This window comes from Emys orbicularis, chromosome 19, assembly GCF_028017835.1.
Source record: "Emys orbicularis isolate rEmyOrb1 chromosome 19, rEmyOrb1.hap1, whole genome shotgun sequence".
NCBI lineage: Eukaryota > Metazoa > Chordata > Testudines > Emydidae > Emys > Emys orbicularis.
In genome coordinates, this window is record NC_088701.1 from 21,306,190 (window position 1) to 21,331,382 (window position 25,193).

The 25,193-nt window shown below is 60.3% G+C and overlaps 2 protein-coding genes across 2 annotated transcripts in view; one reads left to right on the plus strand and one right to left on the minus strand.

Moving 5' to 3' along the window:
- AGAP2 (ArfGAP with GTPase domain, ankyrin repeat and PH domain 2) overlaps nt 1-8,919 on the plus strand; it is a 33,499-nt gene extending 24,580 nt beyond the window's left edge. The window contains exons 7-19 of the mRNA XM_065419394.1: nt 415-536; nt 1,145-1,297; nt 1,592-1,678; nt 3,165-3,269; nt 3,539-3,701; nt 4,204-4,323; nt 4,680-4,832; nt 5,623-5,682; nt 6,315-6,466; nt 6,992-7,082; nt 7,204-7,426; nt 8,026-8,281; nt 8,713-8,919. Of these exons, the coding sequence (XP_065275466.1) occupies nt 415-536; nt 1,145-1,297; nt 1,592-1,678; nt 3,165-3,269; nt 3,539-3,701; nt 4,204-4,323; nt 4,680-4,832; nt 5,623-5,682; nt 6,315-6,466; nt 6,992-7,082; nt 7,204-7,426; nt 8,026-8,281; nt 8,713-8,919 (1,892 nt within the window). The remainder of the gene's footprint in view (nt 1-414; nt 537-1,144; nt 1,298-1,591; nt 1,679-3,164; nt 3,270-3,538; nt 3,702-4,203; nt 4,324-4,679; nt 4,833-5,622; nt 5,683-6,314; nt 6,467-6,991; nt 7,083-7,203; nt 7,427-8,025; nt 8,282-8,712) is intronic.
- A 4,203-nt stretch (nt 8,920-13,122) lies between these two features.
- On the minus strand, nt 13,123-23,989 carry LOC135892037 (glycoprotein-N-acetylgalactosamine 3-beta-galactosyltransferase 1-A-like). Its single transcript, XM_065419718.1, has 3 exons — nt 23,839-23,989; nt 16,495-17,159; nt 13,123-13,287 (listed from the first exon to the last, which is right to left on the minus strand). Exons 1-3 carry the CDS (start codon nt 23,987-23,989, stop codon nt 13,123-13,125), a joined length of 981 nt encoding a protein of 326 aa, XP_065275790.1.
- Nucleotides 23,990-25,193: the final 1,204 nt, after the last annotated feature.

A 25,193-nucleotide genomic window follows, 5' to 3' on the forward strand; every position in this document is an offset into this window, starting at 1 on the left:
GGGGGGGGGTCCCTGTGGCCGTGGCTAGGGTGGGCTTTCCCCCTGAGGGGTCCCTCTAACCGTGGCTGGGGCGGGATCTCCAACGGGGGGGGCGTCCGCATGGCCGTGGCAGGATCTCCCACAGGGGGGGTCCGTGTTGCTGTGGCTGGGGCGGGCTCTCCCTCGGGGGGGTCCGCGTGGCCGTGGCAGGCTCTCCCACAGGGGGTCCATGTTGCCGTGACTGGGGGGGCTCTTCCACGGGGGGGGGTCCGTGTTGCCGTGGCTGGGGGGGCCTCTCCCTCGGGGGGGTATGCGTGGCCGTGGCAGGCTCTCCCACGGGGTGGGGGGGTCCGTGTTGCCGTGGCTGGGGGGGCTCTCCCTCGGGGGGGTACGCGTGGCTCCCTGTCTCTCACGGGACTTTCCTTCCCCTCCCAGTCGCCCAGAAGGTCGTGACTCTGAAGAAGCAGCAGCAGCTCCTGGCCTCCTGCAAATCCCTGCCCAGCACCCCCAGCCACTCGGCCGCCTCCACCCCCGTGGGCGGGATCCACCCTGGACAGGTACGGCCAGCCAGCGCCTCCCTTAGCCAGCAGGGGGCACCGCAGCCCCCGGGGCGCCCCCTCCCCAGCCCCAGCTGCCTCCAGGCCTGCAGCCCCCTTCACGGAGCCGGCGGCGGGACAGTTCCAGCCCCAACGGCACCGCGATGCCCAGGCCTTCCCGATCTGCCCGCTGAACCAGGGCAACTGGGACAAGCCTGGCTCTGGGGGGGGGACAGGCAGAGCTGGCACTGCCCTGGCTGGGGGGGGGGGTACACGAAGAGCTGGCACTGCCCTGAGGGGGGGCATAGGCAGAGCTGGCACTGCCCTGGCCCTGGGGGAGTGTGTGTCGGGGGGGTTATAGGCAGAGAATAAAACCCAGGAGTCCTAACTCCCAGCCCCTGCTGCTTTAACCACTAGGCCCTACTCCCCTCCCAGAGCTGGGGACAGACCCCAGGAGTCCTAGCTCCGCCCCCGCCCCTCGAACCCCTAACCCCCCACATGCTCACTGCATTCCCTGGCCCCCAGCCCGTCGGGGGCATTTCCGTGGCCCAGGGGGGAAGGGGCCCATGGGCAGCGGGTGGCTCCAGGCAGGGGGACGCTGACGCCCGGTGCCCGGGGCTCTTTTCCAGGCCAGTAATGGAGGCCACGCGAGCGATTACTCCTCCTCCTTGCCATCTACGCCCAACATCAGCCACCGCGAGCTGCGGAGTGAAGGCTCGGTCGGGATCGGCACCCCCAGCTCCCTGCACCGCGGCGCCAAGCGCCGCACCAGCCTCTTCACGGTGAGCCCCCCTCCCATCTCCGGAGCTCCCGCCCGGGTACCGCTCATGGTGCTGTTCCCCGGAGCCCCGTGCCGCTGCCGGCCACACACCGCCGTAGGCTGCAGCCACGCCCCACAGCCGCCGGGGATTGGGAACGCATGGGAAGGTGGGGCACAGGCATGTGGGTTTGGCTCCCAGACAGCTCAGTGGCGCCCCCTGGGGCTGGGACAGGTCAGTGGTGTTTCCTGGGGCCGGCTCAGTGGTGCCCCCTGGGGGCCGTGTTCTTTTTGCTGAGGGCTCCTTGTGGCGTTGCAGAACCGCCGGGGGAGCGATTCGGAGAAGAGGAGCCTGGACAGCAGAGGGGACAGCACGGGCAGCGGCCGCGCCATCCCAATCAAACAGGTGAGAGCCGCGGGCACAGCTGGGACCCGGCCACCTCGTCCCGTGGCAGCTGGCATCCCCCCCCGTGCCCGAGAGGTGCGCCCAGGATTTTCCTTTGCCACACACAGCAAATGCACACCCGGCCAACACACACACACACACACACACACACACACACACACACACACACACAGCAAAATACACACCCAGCACACACACACACAGCAAACATGCACACACACATACACAGAGCACAGCACACACACACAGCAAACACACACACAGCAAACGCGCACACACACACACACACACACACACACACACATACACAGTACAGCACACACACACACACATACATACACACACACACACAGGGCACACACACACACAGTACAGCACACACACACACACACACACACATACATACACACACACAGAGCAAACACACACACACCCAGCACACACATACACACCGCCCGGCACATACATGCCCGCCCAGGAACACCCACGGGGATGCACACAGCTCTGATGACTTCAGCCCAGCCTCCCTGGTATTCGTGCATGTCCAGCTTGGGGTCTGACCCCGACTCGGGGAGCACCCAGCCAGCCCACCGCACACACGGGCAAACACTGTCTCCACCTCCCTGGCCCTCCCGGAGCGGCTGACTGCCCAGATGCCAGGGGGTAAGCGGCATTGGCTGTAATCCACCCGCTGAGCCTGGGGACGGATTGGGGAGCGCAGGTCGCAGCTCCGCGCGGACCCGGCCGCAGCCAGCGCGCTGCGGTGACCAGGTCTGCGATCCTGCGCTGGGTGGAGGCACCCAATAACCACGGCGGGCGAGGGGTGTCCAGTGAGCACGGGTGAGCTATGAACGCGGGCAACCTTCCCCGGGCAGCAGCCCCTGCCACGCTGAGGCCCGGGGCTGTGCCACACCCAGCCTGGGCCGAATGCAGGATGACCCACAGCCCTGGTCGTGGCTGGATACCGCTGCGGGGGTCCCTGAGAGGAGGCGATGGCCTAGTGCACAGAGCACTGGACCGGGACCCAGCCGACCTGGGTTTTATTCCGAGCTCAGCCACCGACCGGCTGGGTGACCTGGCACAGCCTCGCTCGTAAAAAGGACGGGGGGGGGCCTCCTTGGCATGGATAACGCACTCTGCGGCCCCGGGCAGGCAGCCCCGGGAAAGGCACAGGGTTCGTGCCGAGGCCGGCGGGAGGAGGTGGCTCGGGGCTGGGCAGTCCCCCTTGCTCACCATGGGATGAGGCCCAGTGTGACCCCCACCCCCAGAAGGCAACGGGGTCACTCCAGGGATGGTGCTGTCACCATAGCATATGGGAGGCGGAACTGCATTCGTTTGGTCTCTGGGACACTGAGCACACCCTCCCCCCGGGCTGTGGGCTGCACCCCGAGTCACCCCGCTAGCTTCCCTTGACGTGGGCAGTAGCCTGGAGGAACCCCCCCCCCCCTCACCCCCGGCCTTGGCTAACCTGCCCCACTCCCCACAGAGCTTCCTGCTGAAACGCAGCGGCAATTCCCTCAACAAGGAGTGGAAGAAGAAATACGTGACCCTATCCTGTAATGGGCTCCTCTTCTACCACCCCAGCATCAACGTAAGTGCCGGGCCGTGCCCCCCCGCACCCTGACCCCTCGCCAGGTGTGGCTCGTTCAGCGGCTCTCCCGGTTTCCCCATCTCCCCCGGCCCGCTGAGCGCCAGCACTCGGGATCGGGCGCCCAGTCTGCACCGTCCCGCCAGGGGAGAGGGGACACCGGACCGGGGCCAGGCCAGGCGCCGTGGGGATGGGCACGCAGGGCGGAGAGCCGGGTGGAGTTTGCTCTGCGGGGGCTTTGTGGTGACTCCCCGTCTTCCCCCTCCCCCTAGGATTACATTCACAGCACCCACGGGAAGGTGATGGACCTCCTGCGCACCACCGTCAAGGTGCCCGGCAAGCGCCCCCCCAGGGCCATCTCTGCCTGCAGCCCCTCCTCCAGCATCAACGGCCTGGTGCGGGACGTGAGCGGGGGGCAGGCGCCCGAGGGTGGCGGTAAGTGACCGCAGGTCCCAGCTCGGTGCGAGAACCCGGCCTGGGCTGCCTCCCAGCCGGGGCGTCAGCACCTGGACCATGGGTGGTGGGCAGCCTGGGTGTCTCCCTGCTGCCGCGCCAGCCTGGCACCCCCAGGGAAGTGGGGGAGGCGGGGGGCCTGATGCTCGTGTGTGTAGGTGAGGCTGGCACACTGGGGGGGCAGTTGGGAAGGCACGAGGGGGCCTGGCTCTCGCTGGGGAGGGAGGCCGGGCTGGGTGCCCCAGGAGGGTCTGGCATTCTAGGGTGACTCCAGGCCCCCCCAGCCTGAGCCCTATGCCCAGCTGTCTAACACAGCTCAACGGTGACACCTAGTGGCCCGGTGGATTGCTCCTTAGCCGTGCTTATCGGTGCTGGCTGGCATGCTGGGTCCATATGTCATCGTACGGGTCCAGCACGCCGTCTCGGCTGGATCCAAGGTCCTCCGCCTTGGGGAGACCCCTCAGCTCCCCTTCTCCCCCCACAGCTAGCCTCTCCCCCGCGGTGCTGACCATCCCGACAGAACAAGCGGCCAAGGCCTCGGGGAAGGCGGACCGGCCCCTCCAGCGTTGCGCTTCGGCGGCCAGCGCCAAGACCTCCGGCGGGGGTAGGTTCGGTGCTGCCCCCTGCAGCTCCCGGCGCCCCTCGCCAAAGGCCAGCGAGCAGAGCGGGGGCAGAGAAGGCCACTGGGGGGGTACGTGGCGGCCGTGGGGCATGCTGGGCTCCCAGCAGGACCTCTGGTGATGGAGGCGCTGACGCTTCAGGCCTGATGCTGCCCAAGGACCCCAGAGATTGAACCTGGAACCCCGATCACGCCCAGGGGCCCGAGAAATCCCTCTCCAGAGCCTGACAGGGTGGCTGGCTCCCAATCCCTGAGAATGCCAGTGGGCTTCTCCGGGCACCGGGGAGGTCGGAAGATGTGGGGGCCATGGGGTGACTTCTCCTGCCTGTGTCTCCCTGCAGAGGGGTCCCCGGCCGGAGAAGGGATGTCCAGCCCCAGTCCCAGCCCCGGAGGCAAAGACCCGCCTCCTTCGCCCATGATTGACAGGAAGAAGCATCGCCGGAAGAAGCTGATGACCCCCTCGAAAACCGAGGGGTCGACGGGGCAGGCGGAAGGTGAGGGAGGCTGTCGCCGCGGTAATGCAGGGAGACGCCCCTTGGCAGCCTCGTGAGCAGCACCCCTGGCCCGGGGGCCCCAGAGCACCCTGGGAACGGCCTTGAAAGTGCCCAGAGCCGAGCAGGGAGGGGCAAGGGGGGGGTCCAGGGGCCCTCGAGGGAGAGGACAAAGAGATTCGGCCCGTGGGACTCCTGGACACCTTCGGTGGGCTCCCAGGGCACGAGTGGGGCTGCGTCTACACTGCAAAGCAACAGGGCTTGAACCCCGGGTCCCGGCTTGACTCCGGTTCGGACCCTCCACCCCTGGGGGGTCCGGAGCCTGGATCCAAGCCCTGGGCTAGCGCGATTTGTGTGTAGACAGGAGTGGGTTCGGCTTGAGCCCGCGTTCGAACCCTGCAGTGTAGACGTACCCATGGAGACCCGCCCTGGCGGAGAAGGACTGCCACGGAGCCGGGGGAGCAGGGCGACTCTGACCCAGAGCAGCGTGGCATGGGGTACGCCCAGCCCAGAGCAGCACGCCCAGGCGATACCGGCCCATGCTGACAGCCAGACTCTGCGCCGTTTCATTCCCGCTCTGCGAATGGCTTCCCAGCACGCGCCCCCCACAGCTCTCCCCACGCCCCCCACCTCTCCTGGGGGGGCGGGCTCACACCGCTCACAGCTTCCTCCCTCCCCCACCAGCGCTTTGCCTCCCCTCCCCCCGGGTGGGATCCCCATCTTCTGGCTTTTTCTCTTGACTGTCTCCCTTTATTCTCTCCTGCCTCCCGCTGCCCCCCCGGACCCTCCGCAGCCAAGCGCAAAATGTGGAAATTAAAAACCTTTGGTAGTTTAAGAAATATTTATAAAACAGGTAACGCGCAGCGGCCGTCACGCGGTGCTGGTGTCACTCATGCATGTCGATGTGCTTCCATCGTGGGGTGCCGCCGGCCGCCTGGCTCCGGTGCCCCCCCCCCGGGGCGGGGAGGAGCCCGGCCATACCTAGGGCAAGGGGCAGGGCAGACAGCTGGGTGTCGAGCTCCATGCCAATGCCAAAAGTGCTGGCTGGCACAGGATGAAGGCAGGGGCACTGCTCTGACGACTTGCCATTGGCCCCTGCCCTGCCAGCTAGCTACATGCCCGCATGCTGTCTGTACGCTCATCCCAGCCGGGTTCCCCCGCGTCACAGCCACCCTCTGGCCAGCAAGGGGCGGTAAGTGCCACTTTGCTGGCGCTCCCGCCCCCGGACCGAGCTGCCAGCTCCCTCCTGACACTACCCAGCTGGCCCCAGCTCCTTTAAAGGGGTATTTTGGGTCCTCCCTACAAATAAACCTGGAAGCAGGGGGGTGCTCGGCCAGGCAGGGAGCCCCTGACGCCCAGCCTTGGCGCCCCCTGTCCGGCAGACAGACCTCCCCCAGCCTGACCGTGGGTTGCTCCGGTGGGGTGCCCAGGTGGTGATGCTCCCCCCACCCCCCCCGGGCTGGGGGCTCCCTTTCCCTTCTGCAGAGGAGGAGAACTTCGAGTTTATCATTGTGTCGAGCACGGGCCAGACATGGCACTTCGAGGCCGGCAGCTTCGAGGAGAGGGACGCCTGGGTCCAGGCGATCGAGAGCCAGATCCTGGCCAGCCTGCAGTGCTGCGAGAGCAGCAAAAACAAGGTATGTCGGCCCCAGCTGCTCCCCAGGGCCAGCCGCCTCCTGGGGCATTTCCCAGAGTCCTCTCTCTGCCATCCAGCCACTGAGCCGCCAGGACAGTCTGGAAACTCCCTGCCCTGTCACCTGGGCGGGGCCCTGCCTGCCATCAGTCAGTCCCTTCAGAGAGGGAAATGCAGCCACTTCTGGGGGACAGCGGCCAAAGTGTACATCTCCCGGCATAACCCTGTATTGGGGGTGGAACTGGGCCAAACCCCTTTCTCTGGGGTCTTTAATGTCTGTGTAGGGAACCCTCCCACAGGGAGCGATTCACCCCTGAGCAGAGGGGGAGCCCAAGGTGGGTGCCGCTGACGTCCCACAAGGGTCTGCCAGGACTAGAACTGGGGGTGTTTCAGTTCGGATGTGGCTCCCCTTGAGCCCCATGGCCTCCGCCGGGGTACACCTCGGGGGGCTGGTCCATGTCCTGGCTCCGGGATCTCCCAGCTCCCCGGCTGCTTGGCCAACTGCCCCCCCCCGCTTTGCTCCCCGCAGGCCCGGATGGACAGCCAGAGTGAAGCGGTAGCCATCCAGGCCATCCGGAACGCCAGAGGCAATTCCCTGTGTGTGGACTGCGGGGCACCGAGTAAGTCTCACTCCTGGGGGGGCTGGCGGCAGCGAGGCTGGTGCCGGGGGGGGCTCTCCCTGGCCGGCTGTCTCCCAGACCGCGACGCTGATGGGGAACTCTCCTCCCTCCCTCCCCCCAGACCCCACCTGGGCCAGCCTGAACCTGGGGGCGCTGATCTGCATCGAGTGCTCGGGCATTCACCGAAACCTGGGCACCCACCTGTCACGGGTGCGCTCGCTGGACCTTGACGACTGGCCCCTGGAGCTCACCCTGGTGCTGACGTCCATCGGCAACGAGACGGCCAACAGCATCTGGGAGAAGAACACCCAGGGACGCCGGAAGCCCACCTGCGAGTCGTCCCGGTGAGCGCCCTCCCCCCCGCCCCACGTGCCAGCCCCATGCCCACCCCCAGGGGCTGGGCAGGAGCCGCTGGGGAAAGAGGCAGAGAAGGGAGAGTGCAGCCCCCCCTGTGGGGTTTGCCACTCGGCCGGTGTTTCCTGGGGGCGACAGGTAATGGCTCAGGAATGGGGGAGGAGGGGGTGATGCTGAAAGGCCCCTGGAAATAACAGTCCTCTCTCGCCTAGTAGGACCCTGTAGGCACCAGGCTATGGGCATTACCAGCCTGCTGGGGGGTGGAGGTTGCAGGCAGCATGGGTTGGGCACTGCCAGGCCCCTGGGGGGGTACCCAGTTCTGGGCACTGCAGGTCCCTGGGGGTACCTGGTTCCAGACTTTGCCCAGGTCCCTGCGGGATACCCGGCTCCAGACACTGCAGACCCCTGGGGGTACCTGGCTCCAGATTTTGCCCAGGTCCCTGGAGGGTACCCGGCTCTGGACACAGCAGTTTCCTGGAGGTGCCCACTGCAGGCCCCTGGGGGTACCCAGCTCTGGGCTCTGCGTCTCTGCCCAGTCTGTCTGCATCGCTGGGCACACATCACCGCTCGTGTGCGTCTCTCGCCGCAGGGAGGAGCGGGAGTCGTGGATCCGGGCCAAGTACGAGCAGCGGCTGTTCCTGGCCCCGTTCCCCAGCCCCGAGATCCCGCTGGGGCAGCAGCTGTTCCGGGCCGTGCAGGAGAAGGACCTGGGCACCGTGCTGCTGCTGCTGGCGCACAGCACCAAGGAGCTGATCAACACCTGCTCCGGGGACAAGGACCGGCGCACGGCCCTGCACTTGGCCTGCGACCTGCCCCATGTGGTCATCACCCAGCTGCTGGTCTGGGTACGTCCGGCTGCCTGGGTCAAGGGGGGCTGGGGGATCCGCTGCCCTCGCTCATAGCAAGCAGGGGCCAGCACACTGGCATAGCTTGGCAGGGGCCCATGTGCCCCCTGGCACTGTGGGCTGCGGGGCCGGGGTGCCAGCGTTCCAGCCACGAGCAAGCTTATAGCCTGGGCATTGTGACATCACTGCCTGTTGCTCCGGAAAGGTCTGTGACATCACTGGCTGTGCGGGTCCCCAGAGACCTATACAGGGTGGCCAATCCGAGCCAGCGGCACATCCCGGTGCCCCTGGCTGCTTGTTAGCCTGGGATTTCACCTGCCGGAGGGGCGATGCCTGGCTCCGGGATCCCCCCGGGGGGTTGGTGCCCACTTCCGGGGCAGGCTAGCTCTGGTCCGGAGCCACGCCCCTCATCCCCGCCTCTCTGTCCGCAGTACGGCATCGACGTGAAGGCCCGAGACGTGCTGGGCCACACGGCCCTTTTCTACGCCAGGCGAGCCGGGAGCCAGGAGTGCGCCGAGATCCTCCTGCAGCACGGCTGCCCCAGCGAGGGCCACGGCACCGTCGCCACGCCCGGCCTGCGCCGGAAAAGCAGCACCACCAGCATGGGACGGTGTGACACTCGGACCGCCCTGGTATAGCCAGCCAGCCCCGCCGGACTGCCCCGTGTGGGGCCTCGGGGCTCAGCCCAGAGCGGGGGGGAGACTGCCAACGCCTCGGCCCTCTGCAGAGCCCTCCCCAGCGGGCTGCGGGCCTGCCTGGGGCCGCCTGGACCGGGTGCGCCGGAGCCCGAGCCCGACGCAGGGCTGGAGGGGAAGGACGCGGGGGTGGCCAGGGGACAACTCCAGTGGCAGGCCCATCCCACGCGGGCCGCACCTGCCGGACACTGAAGGGACATTCAGCCCAACAGGCCCAGCTTTTCCGGGCACGGCTGGCGAGGCGGGTGCCCAGGTGAGGCCACCCCTGGGTGCTGGCTGGGCAGGACGCCGGGCGTCCCCATCCTCCGGCCACTGTCGGACAGTTTGTATTTTTGATGCTCTATTTATTACTCAGCCCCTGCTGGTGGGGCCCGTTATGTCCCTGTCTCCTCAGGGCCCCTGCTGCCCCTCCCTACTGCGCCAGCACATCTTCCCAAGGCCTCCTGTGTGGCTGGGCAGGGGATGGGAACACGCAGGACAAAGAGAGGCAGCTTTGTCAGAGCACAGGGCCGAGAGCCAGGACTCCTGGGTTCTGTTCCTGCCTCTGGGAGGGGAGTGGGGTCTAGTGGTCAGAGCACAGGGCCGAGAGCCAGGACTCCTGGGTTCTGTTCCTGGCTCTGGGAGGGGAGTGGGGTCTAGTGGTCAGAGCACAGGGCCGAGAGCCAGGACTCCTGGGTTCTGTTCCTGGCTCTGGGAGGGGAGTGGGGATCTAGTGGTCAGAGCACAGGGCCGGGAGCCAGGACTCCTGGGTTCTGTCCCTGGCTCTGGGAGGGGAGTGGGGTCTAGTGGTCAGAGCACAGGGCCGGGAGCCAGGACTCCTGGGTTCTGTTCCCAGGTCTGTCACTGACTTGCCCTGTGACCCCCGCGGGCCGCACCCTCCCACCCTTCCCGTGGGGTTTAAGGACACGGCCGGGGTGGGGAGGGATCCTTCGTTCCTGTCCGTAATGAGCTTTGACGGTGAAACGTGCTCAGTGTTGTGCCAAGGTGTTTGGGTTCCCAGCCTGCCCCTGGATAGACAGGGACCTGCAGCAAGGGGAGAGGGCTGACGTTAGCGGGGGGGGGGGGTGATGGCCCCCCCACCCCCAATCCATCTGATCCAGCTGCCACAGCCCTGAACCTCCAGTCCCTGTGCGCCCCCTCCCATTCCATGAAGGGGGGGGAGGGGAAGCATCTCGTCCCGTTCCCCTGCTCTCTGTCTCCACCATGGCGGGGACGCGGGGGGGGGGGGGGGGGCGGGGAACACAGCTGTGCCCCCCACCCCGTGCGGCTGGGGGCTCCCAACTAGGTGCACTGGCCCTGCGCAGACACCAGAGGGCGACAGTCTCCTTGCTACCGTTTTGTGAGGCGAGTGGGAGTGGGGCCCTCAGCCAGCCCCTTGCGGTGTGTGGGGCTGGACGCCGGGGTTCCACTGGGGTTTCTGGGAGGGGAGTGGGGGCTGATGGGTTAAAGGGGGGGGGCTGGGAGCCAGGATGCCTGGGTTCTATCCCCAGCCCTGGGAGGGGCGTGGGAGCTGGTGGGGGCTGGGAGTCAGGACGCCTGGGTTCTCCCTGCTGTAGAAAAGGTGGGCCCTGGATGGCTCAGGCAGAGATGCAGAGCAGGTGTTCCCTTGTTATTTACCAGCAGGGTCACCTCCCCCCTCCCCACCCCAGACAGAGGCGCCAACCCACCCACCCCTTTGCCAGCCTGCGCCCACTGAGCCAGGCTCCCGTTTCATGCTCCAAACCCAGCCGGAGGCGCTGGGCTGCCCCACGCCCACCCCTCAAAGCCAGCACCTCTCTGAAAAGCAGTATCCCTTTGCAGGCCCGGGCGAGGGGGGGGGGGGGGCGCTGCCTGGCACGGGGCATTGACACCCCCCCCCTTGGGTCATCCATCCAGGAGCTGGCACAGCGCCTCCTTAGGGCCAGGCCCAGCTTCCAACCCATTCCTGTTGTACAAAGTTCCCATCCCCTTGCCCCACCGACCGGCCTTTCCCAGCCTCCTCTTGGGACCCCATTTTAATTTATTTGCTTCTGCGAGCATTTGGCTCGTGCCAGAAATCTCCCTCCCTCCCTCCCTCCCGCTCGCTGTCTCTTCGACGAGGCTGGGTTGGCAGCTCCCCCGGCACACTGTTTACAGGGCACGCGTGGCCCTTCGGTGTTGTGTGGCCCCGGCCGAGGCCTCCGAAAGTGGCTGTTGTGAGTGACGTGGTGTCAGGCTTTATTTCGATACGTGATCAGGGTAATACAGACCCCCCCAAACACACACACACCAATCGGCCATCCCTGCTGCTGCCTGGGGTGCTGGCTGGCACGTTACCCCCCATGCTGAGTTGAAAGCCGCTCCTGCTGTTTCTTGCTTTAATTCCAGGCCTGGGCAGGGGTTGATCTTCGGGGGCCGGGGGGTTCAGGCCGAGTGGCTGGGCCCGACTGTGAGTTTAGAGGGCCGAGAGCTCCATTGCTCTCCGCTGGGCCCGCAGTCGGCCCCCAGCTCCCCCCCGTTCTTCCAAACCAGCTGGGCGGCTCAGTTCATGAATGTACGGCTACCGTGTTGCACAAAGAAAGTCTTGCCCTCCCTCTCTGCGGTGGCCCCGGGGGGCCAGAGCCAGGCCTAGGGGGCAGGGACGCTGCCCTGTCCCTCCAACCGCCAGCGCTGCCGTAGGCTCCAGGGGTCGGGGCAACCGGTCTGAACCGGGCGGGGGGGTGTCACTGACCGGCCTGCGCGGCATCGCAATGGCTCTACCCCTTGGGAGGCGGGTAGCAGACGTTGGCAGCGAAGTGGGGGTCTGGGAGGCTGGGGGAGGAAGCAGCCTGCTGCAGGGTCCACCCCGGCCCCGGGCGTGGCTGGATCGGGGCGGAGGGGCGGGGGACGTGTGTGTGTGTGTGCGGGGGGTGGGCATGGCCAGCCGGCACTGACACCAGTGGCCGTGTACAGCGTTTTAATCTCTTGGATTGTAACTGTAAGTACGTAACAATGTCAGACTTAGAGCTGTAGCGTGTGCCTGGTTATTTCTGCTGGGCGCGACCCTTCCTGCAGAGCAAGCAGGGGCTGGGGCGGGGGGGGGGGGGGCATCAGGCAGGGGAGATGGGGGGGAACAGGACCCCTGTAGCTCTCTCTGCAGCAGCGTTTTGGTTGCCCACAGGAAAGTGGCCCAGCGAAGCCGGGGGAGGCGCGGACTCAGCTTCGTGCCGTGGCTGCTGAGGGCTCCGGGGCCGAGCAGCAGGAGCCACCCGTACCTGCGTGGCACGAGCAAAGAAAATCGGAAGGGTGGCGGGGGGGTTCTGAGGCTGCCAAGGGGGGGGCAGGGCTTGGGTCGCTGCCTTGCCCCCTGCTGGAACCAGGCACCGGGTCCTGAGCCTCCCCCGGCCGCTTATGGCCTTGGCGGGAGCAGCTGGGAATTCGCCGACAGGATCCCAGAGTGGCCAGCGAGTGGATTCTCGCAGGTACCGAGGTTAGCGCACGCTGGCGCTGCCCCAGCATCCCCATGGGCAGTGGGCAGGGGGGCCTGCCAGCTCAGGCAGCAAAGGGCAGACTGGCAGGGACAGGGTGGGGGCTGACGGGAAATGGAGCCTTCCCGTTAGCAGCACCTGCTCCCTTGGGGACTGGGTCAGCAGAGAGCCCGTGGCCCGAACGGGCCCCACAGCCTAGCACCCCCGAAGGAAGGCCACCGGGATACACGCTGCCTGTCCTGGGGATACACAGGGGATGTGTCCGCCAGCTGGCTCGATCCCCCATCGCTGAGAGGCCCGCCCCCCGTGATCAGTGCAGTGGGCTCCCCCCCCCACCAAGGACAAACCCTCGTGTCACCTGGAGGTAGCTAAAGAGAAGGGAGGTTTGTAATGATGATAGGACACCTTATATGTAGACAGGATCTGCCCCCCCTTAGCTGGGGGTTCCCCAAACTCCCTCAGGGGTTGTGCCCAAGAACACCCTCCCCCCAAACCCACTGAGGTGCCCTGCCTGAGAGCCCCCCCCAACCCATATCTCTGCTCTGAGCTCACGCTCCAGCACCAAATACCTCCTCCCTCCCCTCTGTCACCTTTATACACCCCCTGGCACCGTGGGTCCAGGCACCGAGCACCTCACACTGGTTCTAAAGCGCCGCCAGTGTAACCCGGTCCTTGGGGTTCAGCCCCCTTCGCTGGCGTCCCTCCGCGGAGCCCCCGCCAGTCACCCCTCCCTGGGCGCCGTGCGGTTCCAGGCCGTTAGAGCTGGCTGGTAGCGGGGCTGGTATCCGTGCGGGCGCAGGTGTCGGCTCAAGTATTCCAACAGGTACATCTCCTCCGGGCTGACGTAGTGGAAGGAGATGGATAAATCCGAGCAGCTCTTGGCACCCTGTGGGGACGAGACCGAACCAAGCTCAGGCCGGCTGGGCCCGGGGACAGCATCCCACCCCAGAGTCAGCGGGGCGGCCTTGGACCCACCACGGCTACACCCCGAGGGCAGCAACTGACGCCACCCTGCCCCAAGCCGCTGCCAGTCACAAGTCCACCACCCCCACCTTCGTGCCCCGATGCGCAGACGTGCGGGGAGAGGCCGGCCGTGCAGCACAGCACGTGGGGAAAGGGGGTCCCTTTAGGGCCGAAGACATTACATAGAATCATAGAAGATTAGGGTTGGAAGAGACCATCTAGTCCAACCCCCTGCTCAAAGCAGGACCGACCCCAACGAAATCATCCCAGCCTGACCTTAAAAACCTCTAAGGGAGGAGATTCCACCACCTCCCTAGGTAACCCATTCCAGTGCTTCACCACCCTCCTAGTGATATAGTGTTTCCTAATATCCAACCTAGACCTCCCCCACTGCAACTTGAGACCATTGCTCCTTGTTCCGTCATCTGCCACTACTGAGAACAGCCGAGCTCCATCCTCTTTGGAACCCCCCTTCAGGTAGTTGAAGGCTGTTATCAAATCCCCCCTCACTCTTCTCTTCTGCAGACTAATAACCCCAGTTCCCTCAGCCTCTCCTCGTAAGGCATGTGCCCCAGCCCCCTAATCATTTTCGTTGCCCTCCGCTAGACTCTCTCCAATTTGTCCACATCCCTTCTGTAGTGGGGGGACCAAAACTGGACACGATACTCCAGGTGTGGCCTCACCAGTGCCGAATAGAGGGGAATAATCACTTCCCTCGATCTGCTGGCAATGCTCCTACTAATACAGCCCAATATGCCGTTGGCCTTCTTGGCAACAAGGGCCCACTGCTGACTCCTATCCAGCTTCTTGTCCACTGTAATCCCCAGGTCCTTTTCTGCAGAACTGCTGGTTAGCCAGTCGGTCCCCAACCTGTAGCGGTGCATGGGATTCTTCCTTCCTAAGTGCAGGACTCTGCACTTGTCCTTGTTGAACCTCATCAGATTACAGGTCAACCCCCCACTCTCACGTCACTTGCAAGTGTGGTCAGGGGCGGCTCTATGTATTTTGCCGTCCCAAGCATGGCAGTCAGGCAGCCTTTGGCGGCATGCCTGCGGGAGGTCCCACGATCCCGCGCCTTCGGCGTACCCGCCACTGAATTGCCGCCGAAGCCGCGGGACCGGCGGACCTCCCGCAGGCATGCCACTGAAGGCAGCTTGACAGCCGCCCTCACGGCGACCAGCAGGCCGCCCCCCGCGGCTTGCCGCCCCAGGCACGCGCTTGGTGCGCTGGTGCCTGGAGCCGTCCCTGAATGTGGTGCCTGGGAACAGGCAACAGGGGATGGATCACTTGATGATTCCCTCTGGGGCACCTGACAGTGGCCACTGTCGGAAGATAGGATACTGGGCTAGATGGGCCATTGGTCTGACCCAGTGTGGCCATTCTTATGTTTAATACATCACAGCCCGGTCTGGAGAAAGCCCAGCAAGGCAGAAATGTTTTACCCTAACGAGCTGGTGACTAAGAGGGACCATTAGTCACGCTACTGGCTCTTACAGCCTATTAAGGGTCTGGCTATAAAGGATTCATTTATGTTATAACCAAGTTGCTGCCGTGGGTGATAGGTGGTTAGAAGCTCCTCAGCGTTACGAGAAGCGTGTTGGTGGCGCTAATATTGGCGTCGCTATTTATTCAAAGGCCTGGTCTGCTTTTGTGAGCCCTTTATCAGCGGTTTAGAAACGGCTCCGTCACACGGAGCGCAGCCCAGACAACGCCCTGATGGAGAGATGGTGGCTCAGCCCTGCTAGAGAACACAACTACGTGAATTCAACCAACTGTGCTAGGAAAGAAACCTGCCCCGGGGGTCGGAGAGCTTATAACTGGGGGAAACAGCTGATCTGGACCGCAGTAAGAGACAGAATCCTGCCCCCAATGGCCTGCAAAGGGGTGCACACCTCAACCACTGGATGACTTTCTCCGGCCTGGATTAAGCAGAGGTTCAACACGTGGCTCATGAGGGTCCCCGCTGCCCTTGAAGCCAACCGGCTGGGTCATGGGGATCGAACCCAGGACCGCTTGATCTAAACGCCTGAACCAGCAGACCCAGATCTGTTGGCCAAGGCTGCAGCAGGCTCATGTGGCCCAGCCAGCACTGGGGGGAAGTGGGAGGACAGAGCAGGACACTGAGCCCCACGGCATCCACACAGCAGCATCAGCACCATCTGTAGTGAGTGGGCGGAGCTGGGCTGGTGGGCGGAGCCAAGAACAGTGCTGGGAATCATGGGACCATGACGGTCTGGTCTTAAGAGCTACAAGGCCCAGTATTCCTCTGACCAGGCCACCCACCTCTCGGCTGCCCCCAGGGCCGGCTCTAACTTTTTTGCCGCCCCAGGCAAAAAAGAAGAGCGCCGCCCTGCCGTAACACCCCCCCCCCCCACAGCGCCGCGCCGCCCAAACCCCCGAGCGCCGAGCGCTGCACCGGGCCGCCGACCCCCCCCCCCCCCCAAGCAGTGCGCCGGGCCGCTGAAACCCCCACCCCTCCCCCCAAGCGCCTCGCCGGGCTGCCCAAACCCCCGGAGCGCCCCCCCTCATCCCCTGAGCACCGCGCTGCCCAAACCCCCGAGTGCCGAGTGCTGCGCCGGGCCACCGAACCCCCTCCCAAGCGCCTCGCCGGGCCACCCAAACCCCCGGAGCGCCCCCCCCTCATCCCCTGAGCGCCGCGCTGCCCAAACCCCCGAGTGCCGAGTGCTGCGCCGGGCCACCGAACCCCCTCCCAAGCGGCGCGCCGGGCCACCAAAACCCCCGGAGCGCCCCCCCCCATCCCCCGAGCGCCTCACCGGGCCGGCCAAACCCCTGGAGCGCCGCGCTGGGCCGGCCAAACCCCCGACCCCCCTGGAGTGCTGCGCCGGGCTGCCCAAACCCCAACCCCCCCCCCCCCCCTCGAGCGCCGCGCCGCCAAAACACCCCCAGCGCTGCCCGGCCGAAACAAAACCAAAAAACCAAAACCCTCGAGCGCCGCCCGCCGGAAAAAAAAAAAAAAAAAAAAAAAAGCTCCGCGAGCGCCCCCCGCCACCCCAACATTGGCCGCCCCTTCTAAGGTGCCGCCTCAAGCACGTGCTTGGTCGGCTGGGGCCTGGAGCCGGCTCTGGCTGCCCCCCACTCCCGCCCTGAGCCGGGACTCCCGGACACTCACCAGCAGGATGGGGTAGAAGGAGTAGGTGGGATAATAGTGATCAAGCTGGAGATTCTCCATCAAGTGCCTCTCTGGGGGGAAGGGGTGGAAGGTCTCCTGCCCCTCGGTGTCCCGGGAGTCCCCCGCCTGCACCCCCATCTTTTCCATGCACTTGCCCAGCTCCAGGTCCTCCACCGGGCTAGTGTGGGTGCACACCTGGGTCCTGAAGCCCTCCACGAAGCGCCTCAGGGCCTCCTTGCTGAGGACGTAGCCGGCCCCGCCGCTCATGTAGCCCTGCTTGACGAAGGGCTTGAAGCGCTTCCCGAAGTAGACGGGCTCCTCAGGCGTGTGGTTGGCCAGCAGCCAGCGCAGGTTGTCCAGCACCACGAAGGTGTCGTCGTCCGCCTTGAGGAACCAGTCTGCCTGCTCCAGGTGGTGCTGGTGGACGTACTGGAAGGCCCGGATGGTTTTCCAGTACAGCTGGTCCCGGCCTTCTTTGACATCCAGCCCCACGGCGGGGAAGCCGTCGTCCTGCACCGAGCTCATGAACAGCACCACATTGCAGTGCCGCGCCCACGTGGCCTGGACGTGCCGGGCCTTGGTCTCCAGGTTGCTGGGGCCCGTCATGACCCAGCACAGGATCCGCACCTTGCTGTACAGCTCGGCCGCAGTCGAATTGTCCTCCACTGGGAACAGAAGGGCAACGCCTTATTTCTAGGGCCCTACCAAATTCACAGTCCATTTTGGTCAATTTCACAGTCATAGGATTTTTTAAATTGTAAATTTCATGATTTCAGCTATTTAAATCTGAAATGTCACTGTATTGTAACTGTGGGGGTCCTGACCCCAAAATGGGTTGTGTGTGTATGTGTGGGGGTGGGGATTATTGTAGAGGGGTTGCAGTATTGCCACCCTTACTTCTGCACTGCTGCTGGCGGCGGCGCTGCCTTCAGAGCTGGGCGGCCGGAGAGCGGCGGCTGCTGGCCAGGAGTCCAGCTCCAAAGGCAGCGCCGCTCGGATACTCTACACCCCAGGAGAGAGAAGGGGGCACAGTGGTGCACCCCGGGGATCCCATCACAGTGGCGCAGTGAGCGGGGTGAAATACACAGCTTGTTGTACTGAGCAAGATTTGCATTTCATACACTGGTGTAAAGATTGTACAGGAGGCTTTAAGTGTGGTGGCTAAGGACAGTCAGGAGGTGGCTACCGGTTTGTTATTTTCTGTTTGCTTATTTCGGGAAAGGGAAGTAGGGACAGAAAAGCCGGAAACGAGTGAAAGCGGTGAAGTGACTGCGCAGTTGGAGCTTTTTAGACTGCAGGTCGCAGAAAAAGAGAGAGAGAGAGCACCAGAGACTATTGCAACTGATTTAGTTGGGGATTGGTCCTGCTTTGAGCAGGGGGTTGGACTAGATGACCTCCTGAGGTCCCTTCCAACCCTGATATTCTATGATTCTATGATTGACCTGAAAGAACTGCAGATAAAGGAGAAGGAAAGAGAAAGAGAGTGAAAACACCAACTGAATCTGCTAGAGAAGCAGAACCGGAACTCACCGACCCCAGCGATTCCCATCCCTCCAAAAATCCACAATTGGGACCACTTGTGTCCTGCATACAGTGAGGCAGACGATCTGGCTGAATATCTGACCACCGTCGAAAGGCCGTGAGCAGTGCATGAAATCCCTGATGATAAGAGAGTTCCTACCCTGACTGCAAAATTAACTGGTGAAGCTCTGAATGTATTCAGTGAAATGCCTATTGAAGATGCTTTAGACCAGGGGTAGGCAAACTATGGCACGTGTGCCAAAGGCAGCCCGCGAGCTGATTTTCAGTGGCACTCACACTGCCCGGGTCCTGGCCACTGGTCCGGGGGGCTCTGCATTTTAATTTAATTTTAAATGAAGCTTCTTAAACATTTAAAAAACCTTATGTACTTTACATACAACAATAGTTTAGTTCTATATTATAGACTTATAGAAAGAGACCTTCTAAAAACATTTAAATGTATGACTGGCACGCGAAACCTTAAATTAGAGTGAATAAATAAAGTCTCGGCACACCACTTCTGAAAGGTTGCCGACCCCTGCTTTAGACTATTGTAAATTCAAAAACACTGTTTTGCAAAGGTTTCCGATTCCCCCTGAAATATAGTGTCAAGGTTCCCTCCCCACTCTGAACTTTAGGGTACAGATGTGGGGACCCGCATGAAAGACCCTCTAAGCTTACTTTTACCAGCTTAGGTTAAAAATACGCTGCCACCACCAAGCGTTTTAACCAAATATTTATGGAGAGCCACTTGGAACTCTGCCTTTCCCCAAATATCTCCCAAGTCCCTTGTGACGTTACGAGTGTAAAATAGTATTTCATTGAAAGGTGACAGGGCCAGAAAGAATTAATTAACTCAGACTGACCTGACCCATGGGTGAACTGTAGAAACTGGTTAGGAAAATATGTAAATGAATAGAGCTTTGAAATGCAAGTCTGCATTGTTAGAGGTAAAAGGGTAGATGTTTGCTCAGGGCTTGTGATGTAAGCAAACAAGTCTTGTCTATTGCTATAGTTTTAAATTCAAAGATCGAAAAAGGAATATTAACATTTATGATGATACTTGAGTGAAATAGTATTATTGTTTATATATCTCTTTGAAGGTTGTGGTAACCTGGATCTGAACTGTTTAATGGATAAATTACCCTGTGCTAATTGCCAGGATGTTTGGAAGGAGAATTAAGCCTATTGTTTTCTCAGGCCGAAAGGCTGCTAGAAATGTATAAGAACCCTGGGACACGATCCTGCTGCATCTCAGATCTGCTTTGGGTTTCAAGAGGGGGAAACCTTAAGCCACAAGGATTGAGATCCCCAGTCATTGACTGGAGTCACCCTGAATATGGACATTGGACTATAACCTATGGACTATTTCTAAAAGGACTTTTGGGAACTACAAGCTCACCTCTGCTATGTATCTGAACCTCAAGAATTGAATTCAAGTCTGTCTGTATATTGATCTTTTAACCAACACTCTCTCTCTTTTCTTGTTTAATAAATTTTAGCTTAGTTAATAAGAATTGGCTATTAGCGTGTATTTTCGGTAAGATCTAAGTTATAATTGGACCTGGGTATGTGTCTGATCCTTTGGGATTGGAAGAATCTTTTCTTTTATATGAATGAGATCAGATTTTCAGTAATCCTCATCATATCTGACAGGTGTGTCTGGCTGGAGGCCTGAGGCTGGGCACTTTAAGGGAACTGCGTTGTTTGGACTTCTGAGTAACCAGTGAGATACTATAGAAGCTGCTTTGTGCTGGTTGGTAAATCTAAGTATTGGAATATCCACCAGTGTTTGGGGTTTGTCTGCCCCGTTCTGTTTGCAGTTCACCCTGATTGAGTGACCTCAGCTGGCTCCCACGGGCAGCACCGTCACATCCCTAAACCCCCTTTCCTGGGCAGGCTTGAGAAGAATTTCCCCCAGGCCCCTACACCCCTTTTCCTGGGAAGGTTTGAGAATATCCCCTCACCAATTAGTCCTGGTGAACACAGATCCAAACCCTTGGATCTTAAAACAATGAAAAAATCAATTAGGTTCTTAAAAGAAGAATTTTATTAAAAGAAAAGGTAAAAATCATCTCTGCAAAATCAGGACGGAAAATAACTTTACAGGATAATCAGATTCAAAGAGCCCAGAGGAACCCCCTCTAGCCTTAGGTTCAAAGTTACAGCAAACAGAGGTAAACCCTCTAGAAAAAGGAACATTTACAAGTTGAGAAAACAAAGATAAAACTAATACGCCTTGCCTGGCTGTTACTTACAAGTTTGAAATATGAGAGACTTGTGCAGAAAGATTTGGAGAGCATGGATTGATGTCCAGTCCCTCTTAGTCCTAAGAGCGACCATCACCAAAAACAAAGAGCACACAAACAAAAGCCTTCCCCCCCCCCCCAAGATTTGAAAGTATCTTGTCCCCTTATTGGTCCTTTGAGTCAGGTGTCAGCCAGGTTACCTGAGCTTCTAAACCCTTTATAGGTAAAAGGATTTTGGTGCCTCTGGCCAGGAGGGATTTTATAGTATTGTATACAGGAGGGTTGTTACCCTTCCCTTTCTAGTTGTGACATATAGAGAGTTAAATTTAGGAATCTTAAGAGGGATATTGGTCTGAGTAATGGGAAATATGAGAACAAAATGAAAGATTTGATGGGCAAGTGGGCGAGGGGTAGAGGTGTTACAAGCTTTGAGGGGATGTTTGCTCTGGTTCCTCAAGAGCATTTCCTAGGCCTGTGTAAGGCTGATGGAAAGCAGAGTCTATGGGACAAAGATGTAAAGTCTGTGGCGGAGGCGGCATCTCTCGCTGGTGCCTTTGAACGGACCCAGGTGTCTATTGAAAGCAAACCACCAAAAGAGGGGTTTAAACCCGGTGGGGAGGGAGGATCCCGTTTTATCTCTAGCAAAAAGGAGAGTGGCTGGGCACTGACCTCCCCAAAACCATTCCTCTAACCCTCAGCCCAAATATCCTGTAAAAAAACAGAAGAGCCCAAAAGGTACCAGCCGTGAAATGCCGCTGATCACCTGAGGAATAAATGCCCTGTGCTAGGAGGAAGCAGGCAAATAATAGCTCGTGTTAGTTCTGCTGTCCGCCACACAGATGTAGGAGCTGGATTTTATAATGTACTATAAGAATTAATGTATAATTTGATTTCATCTTGTCAGCCACCCTTTTTGAATAGCAGAAAGGAATGACAGACCAGAACAATCTTTATGAGTGATTATGGTCACCCTTTTGTTTTAAAATAAGTTATAAAGCTACTATGGTTTCCTATATGTATTACAAATTAGGAAGTAAGAGACAGGATTCTCTATTGTATCTATGTTAAAAAGATTAGAGGAATGTTGAGGGCCTGAAGCCCCAATGTGAATTGTTTTAGTTATAAGATTTAGCAAGGCTTGATTTACAATGTATTCTGCTGAATATACAATGCTGCTGTCTGTATACCTTTGAAGGTTTCTGTAAGAGATTGTTTGTGTGAATGAGGCATGCCTGCATCAGAAAAAGATAAGGTGTGAAAGCCATCACAAATGTCCAGATGGTCAAGAAAAAGTAAAAAGAACAGGAGTACTTGTGGCACCTTAGAGACTAACGAATTTATTAGAGCATAAGCTTTCGTGGGCTACAACCCACTTCTTCGGATGCATCTTGTACATGCAATTGTACGGTTGTCAGTAAGTTGGGGAATCAGCCAGATATTCGCTTTCCAGCGACAACCGCAAGGAAAGTAACCAATGCCCGGGCGGGTGTCAAACAACCATTGTCCTACAAGGGAGCTCCAATTCAGTGACTCACCTCCATACGGCCACGCTAAGGGAATTGCTCAACCTGGCCTGGAGCCTCAGCAGCCAACCCAGACGTGCCTGGACGTGTGGTCTCCAAGCACACGGAGTTAGGGGGCTTGTCTACACCGGCACTTTACAGCACCCCCGAGTGCTGCAAGTTTCAGCGCTGTAAAGAGCCAGTGTCAACAGTGCACCAGCGCTGGGAGCTATTCCCCTCGTGGGGGTGGGGTTAACGTTGCCAGCGAAGACGTGCCCTGAGGGTATAAAACAGAACACAGGGGGCCCAGGCTCGGCCTTTCTCCCTCCCCCACCTGTGCTGCAAGCAACAAGGACGCTCAGACGACTGAGGACTCCAAGAGGAGAGGTTTCAGGGGAGCAGCCGTGTTAGTCTGTATCCGCAAAAACAGGAGTCCTTGTGGCACGTTAGAGACTAACACATTTATTTGAGCATAAGCTTTCGTGGGCTAAAACCCGCTTCATCAGATGCATGCAGCGGAAAAATACAGAGGAGACTGGCCCAGGTTTCAAGGGTGAAACCTGCGTACTATGAACTGCAATATCCAGTGGGGTGAGAAAACCTGCGTAATCTAGTGTGACGAAGTTCCTCCTCTACCTTGGTGCTTATCTTTTCTTTTGGTAACTAACTCTGACCATTTTGCTTATCACTTATAATCTATTTTCTGTAGTCAAACTCCTTTTACTGTTTATCTTTACCAGTGAGTTTGCCTGAAGTGTTTGGTAAATCTACTCAGGTTTGCAAAGGCTGGTGTACGTCCACTTTCCATTGATGAAGTGGGGAACCAATTAATACATTTGCACTGCTCGTCTTGGGCAGTGCAAGACTGGATATTCCTGGGGTACAGTGCTGGGAGCTGGGGGGATTTGGCTGGTGCCTTTCTCTGTGTGATTCACGAGTGGCTCAGGGAGCATTTGTGCAATGTAGCTGGCGGTGGGGCTGAGTGATCACAGCACCTGGCGGGGTTTGCTGCTTGTCATTAGCAAGGCATTGAGAGAGACAGCCCAGGCTGGAGAGTTAAGGGGGCACAGCGGTCCCAGGTTTGCGCCCCGGGGATCCCGTCACAGGTGCCTCTAGCCACAGCACAGAAGTGCGAGTGGCCTGGTATGGTGTTACCACCCTTACTTCTGCGCTGTTGCCTTCAGAGCTGGGCGCTCAGCCAGCAGCTGCCACTCTCCAGCCACCCGGCTCTGTAGGCAGAGCAGAAGTAAGGGTGGCCATACCGCGAATCCCTACGATAATCTTGTGACCCCCTTTTGGGTCAGGATCCCCAGTTTGAGAACCACTGGTCTCCCCTGTGAAATCTGTATAGTGCAGGGTAAAAGCACAGAACAGATTTCACGGTTTGTGGTGCAGTTTTCATGGCTGTGAATTTGGTAGGGCCCTATTTATTTCCCAGCACAGGAACTCGGCCATTTCCATCCCCCCACTCCCACGTAATGGCCCTTCGGCCAGGCCGGCTGCATTACAACCTCCTCTGTGATGGAGGTGAGTGGGACAGTCCCGGCTACAGAGCCTGGCTCCTTTGCTGCGGACAGGCCTGGTTCACTCCCTGGTGCCCATTCCAAGGGCTTTCACTCCTTGCACGCACCCCTGGGAGACTGGCAGCCGCGCTGGGACCCGAGCGCTGAACGCAGAGGTTGCAGAGATTCCTCGCCTTGCACCGGTGCCTGGCTCCTGTCCCTTTGCACGCTAGTAACGCTGCCTAGCTCTTATGGAGCTCTGCCTGGCCGCTGATCTCAAAGCCCCTGGTCACTGAGGGCACCGGCCTTAGCCCCATTTTGCAGATGGAGGAACCGAGGCTCAGCGAGAGGCAGGCATTTGCCCCAGGTCACCCGTCAGGCCAGTGGCAGACACGCCGATAAAACTACTGACTCCCAGACCAGTGCTCTACCCACTGGGCCGCACTGCCTCTGTACATTCCCCAGGACCAGTGAAATCTGCCGGGACAACCCTGGGAGGGGGATTTCCCTGACCCAGGTCTGGGGGGAGGGGTCAGCTATGGCATTAGAAAGACCGTGTCCATCCCTCACCTGGGCGGGGATGAGAGTAGCGGGTTCTCTGCACCAGCGCTGACGTGCTCTGCTCTGTCCTGAAGGCGTAGATGAAGGTAAATCCTACGGCAAGCCCCACGGCCATGCCTAGGCAAAGCTGCAGCTCTTGTGTCTTGGGGAGGAGCTTCATGGTGAGGCGGCACGTCCGATCTGTATGAGGTGACCCAGAATAAGCAGCCTGCCCACGACGCAGGAGTCCCCGCTAGGGCTGGCAGCGAGCAAGGGGCACACGCAGAGCCGGCTCCTGCCCCCACAAAGCTCTCTGCACAGCCAAGGAAATACTTATTGCAGACAACATGTGGTTGGACTGTGGAACTCCTTGCCACATGACTGTCTGAGGCCAAGCATTCAAAGCAGGACTGGACATTGCAATGGGTAACAAGTGTTAGGCTAGTTAATGCTGGCAGATGCTGGAAGGGACATGAACCCACCTGCTTTAATCTCTATTAGACACCAGCGAGAGACAGAATTTGGGGCGGGGGCTGGTTTATCCTATATCTGCTGACTGGGGGGGTTCTTGCAAATTCCTCAGAAGTGTCTGGTGCCAGGCACTGTCAGACAGGCCCCTGGGTTCAATGGACCTCAGTTCTGAGCCAGTCTGACCATTGCTTTGTTCCTATGGGTTGGTATCCGCCTGGTTCATGGAGAAGTGGGCTGCTGGGGGCCAGCGGCGAATTGGGGGGGCAACAGAACAGGTAGGTTTGGAGCTAGGCAGGAATTTTTGCCGATTCGGCAAAACCGAAATGTTTTGCAGAACCACCTTGCGTTCCTTGAATTTTCAGCCAGTCACAGGCAGGGCTTTGATGGCACCTGCCTGGTTTCTGGAAGGGCTGTGGGGGTCCCCGGTCTTCCAGGGTCTGTGATTGCATCCGGGGCTTTCAGGCTCCCTGCCGCAGAGCTGGAGCCCCGAGAGAACCCCAGTCCAAGCCAGGGCTTCTGGGTTCATTGCTCCCGGCCAGCTGGCTTCCCCGGCCTGCCCAAGTCCTGAGCCTGAGCAGCAAGCCGGCCCAGTGTCTGGAAACGCCGGGGTGCTCAGGCAGTGTGCCTGGGGGGCTCTGGGATTGCAGATGTGAAACTGACAAGGATCACGTCAGTTTCAGGCTGCCAGGTCCCCAAGGGAACACCATTCCACTTAAATTGGTCTGGGTCCAAATCGGAACCTAACAAAACATAGAAACTCCCCTCGATCCGGGACCCTGTGTTTTGTCCACTTCTCGGAGGGTGGGCACCTGGGACACATGCTGGGTCAAGATGCTGCCTGGATCCTGAGTCCCCAACAGCTGCTCCTGCACTCAGCCCCGCTCTCCTCCCACATCTCATCTGAGCACCCAGTC

What these genes read in the sequence shown, in the direction of transcription:
- LOC135892037 (XM_065419718.1), bottom strand. Translation starts at nt 23,989, where the DNA reads ATGAAGCTCCTCCCCAAGACACAAGAGCTGCAGCTTTGCCTAGGCATG. An exon ending in CTACTCTCATCCCCGCCCAG is followed by an intron (nt 17,160 to 23,838) that starts GTGAGGGATGGA and finishes TTCTGTTCCCAG; the next exon opens with TGGAGGACAATTCGACTGCG. An exon ending in CCTTCTACCCCATCCTGCTG is followed by an intron (nt 13,288 to 16,494) that starts GTGAGTGTCCGG and finishes TCGTCCCCACAG; the next exon opens with GGTGCCAAGAGCTGCTCGGA.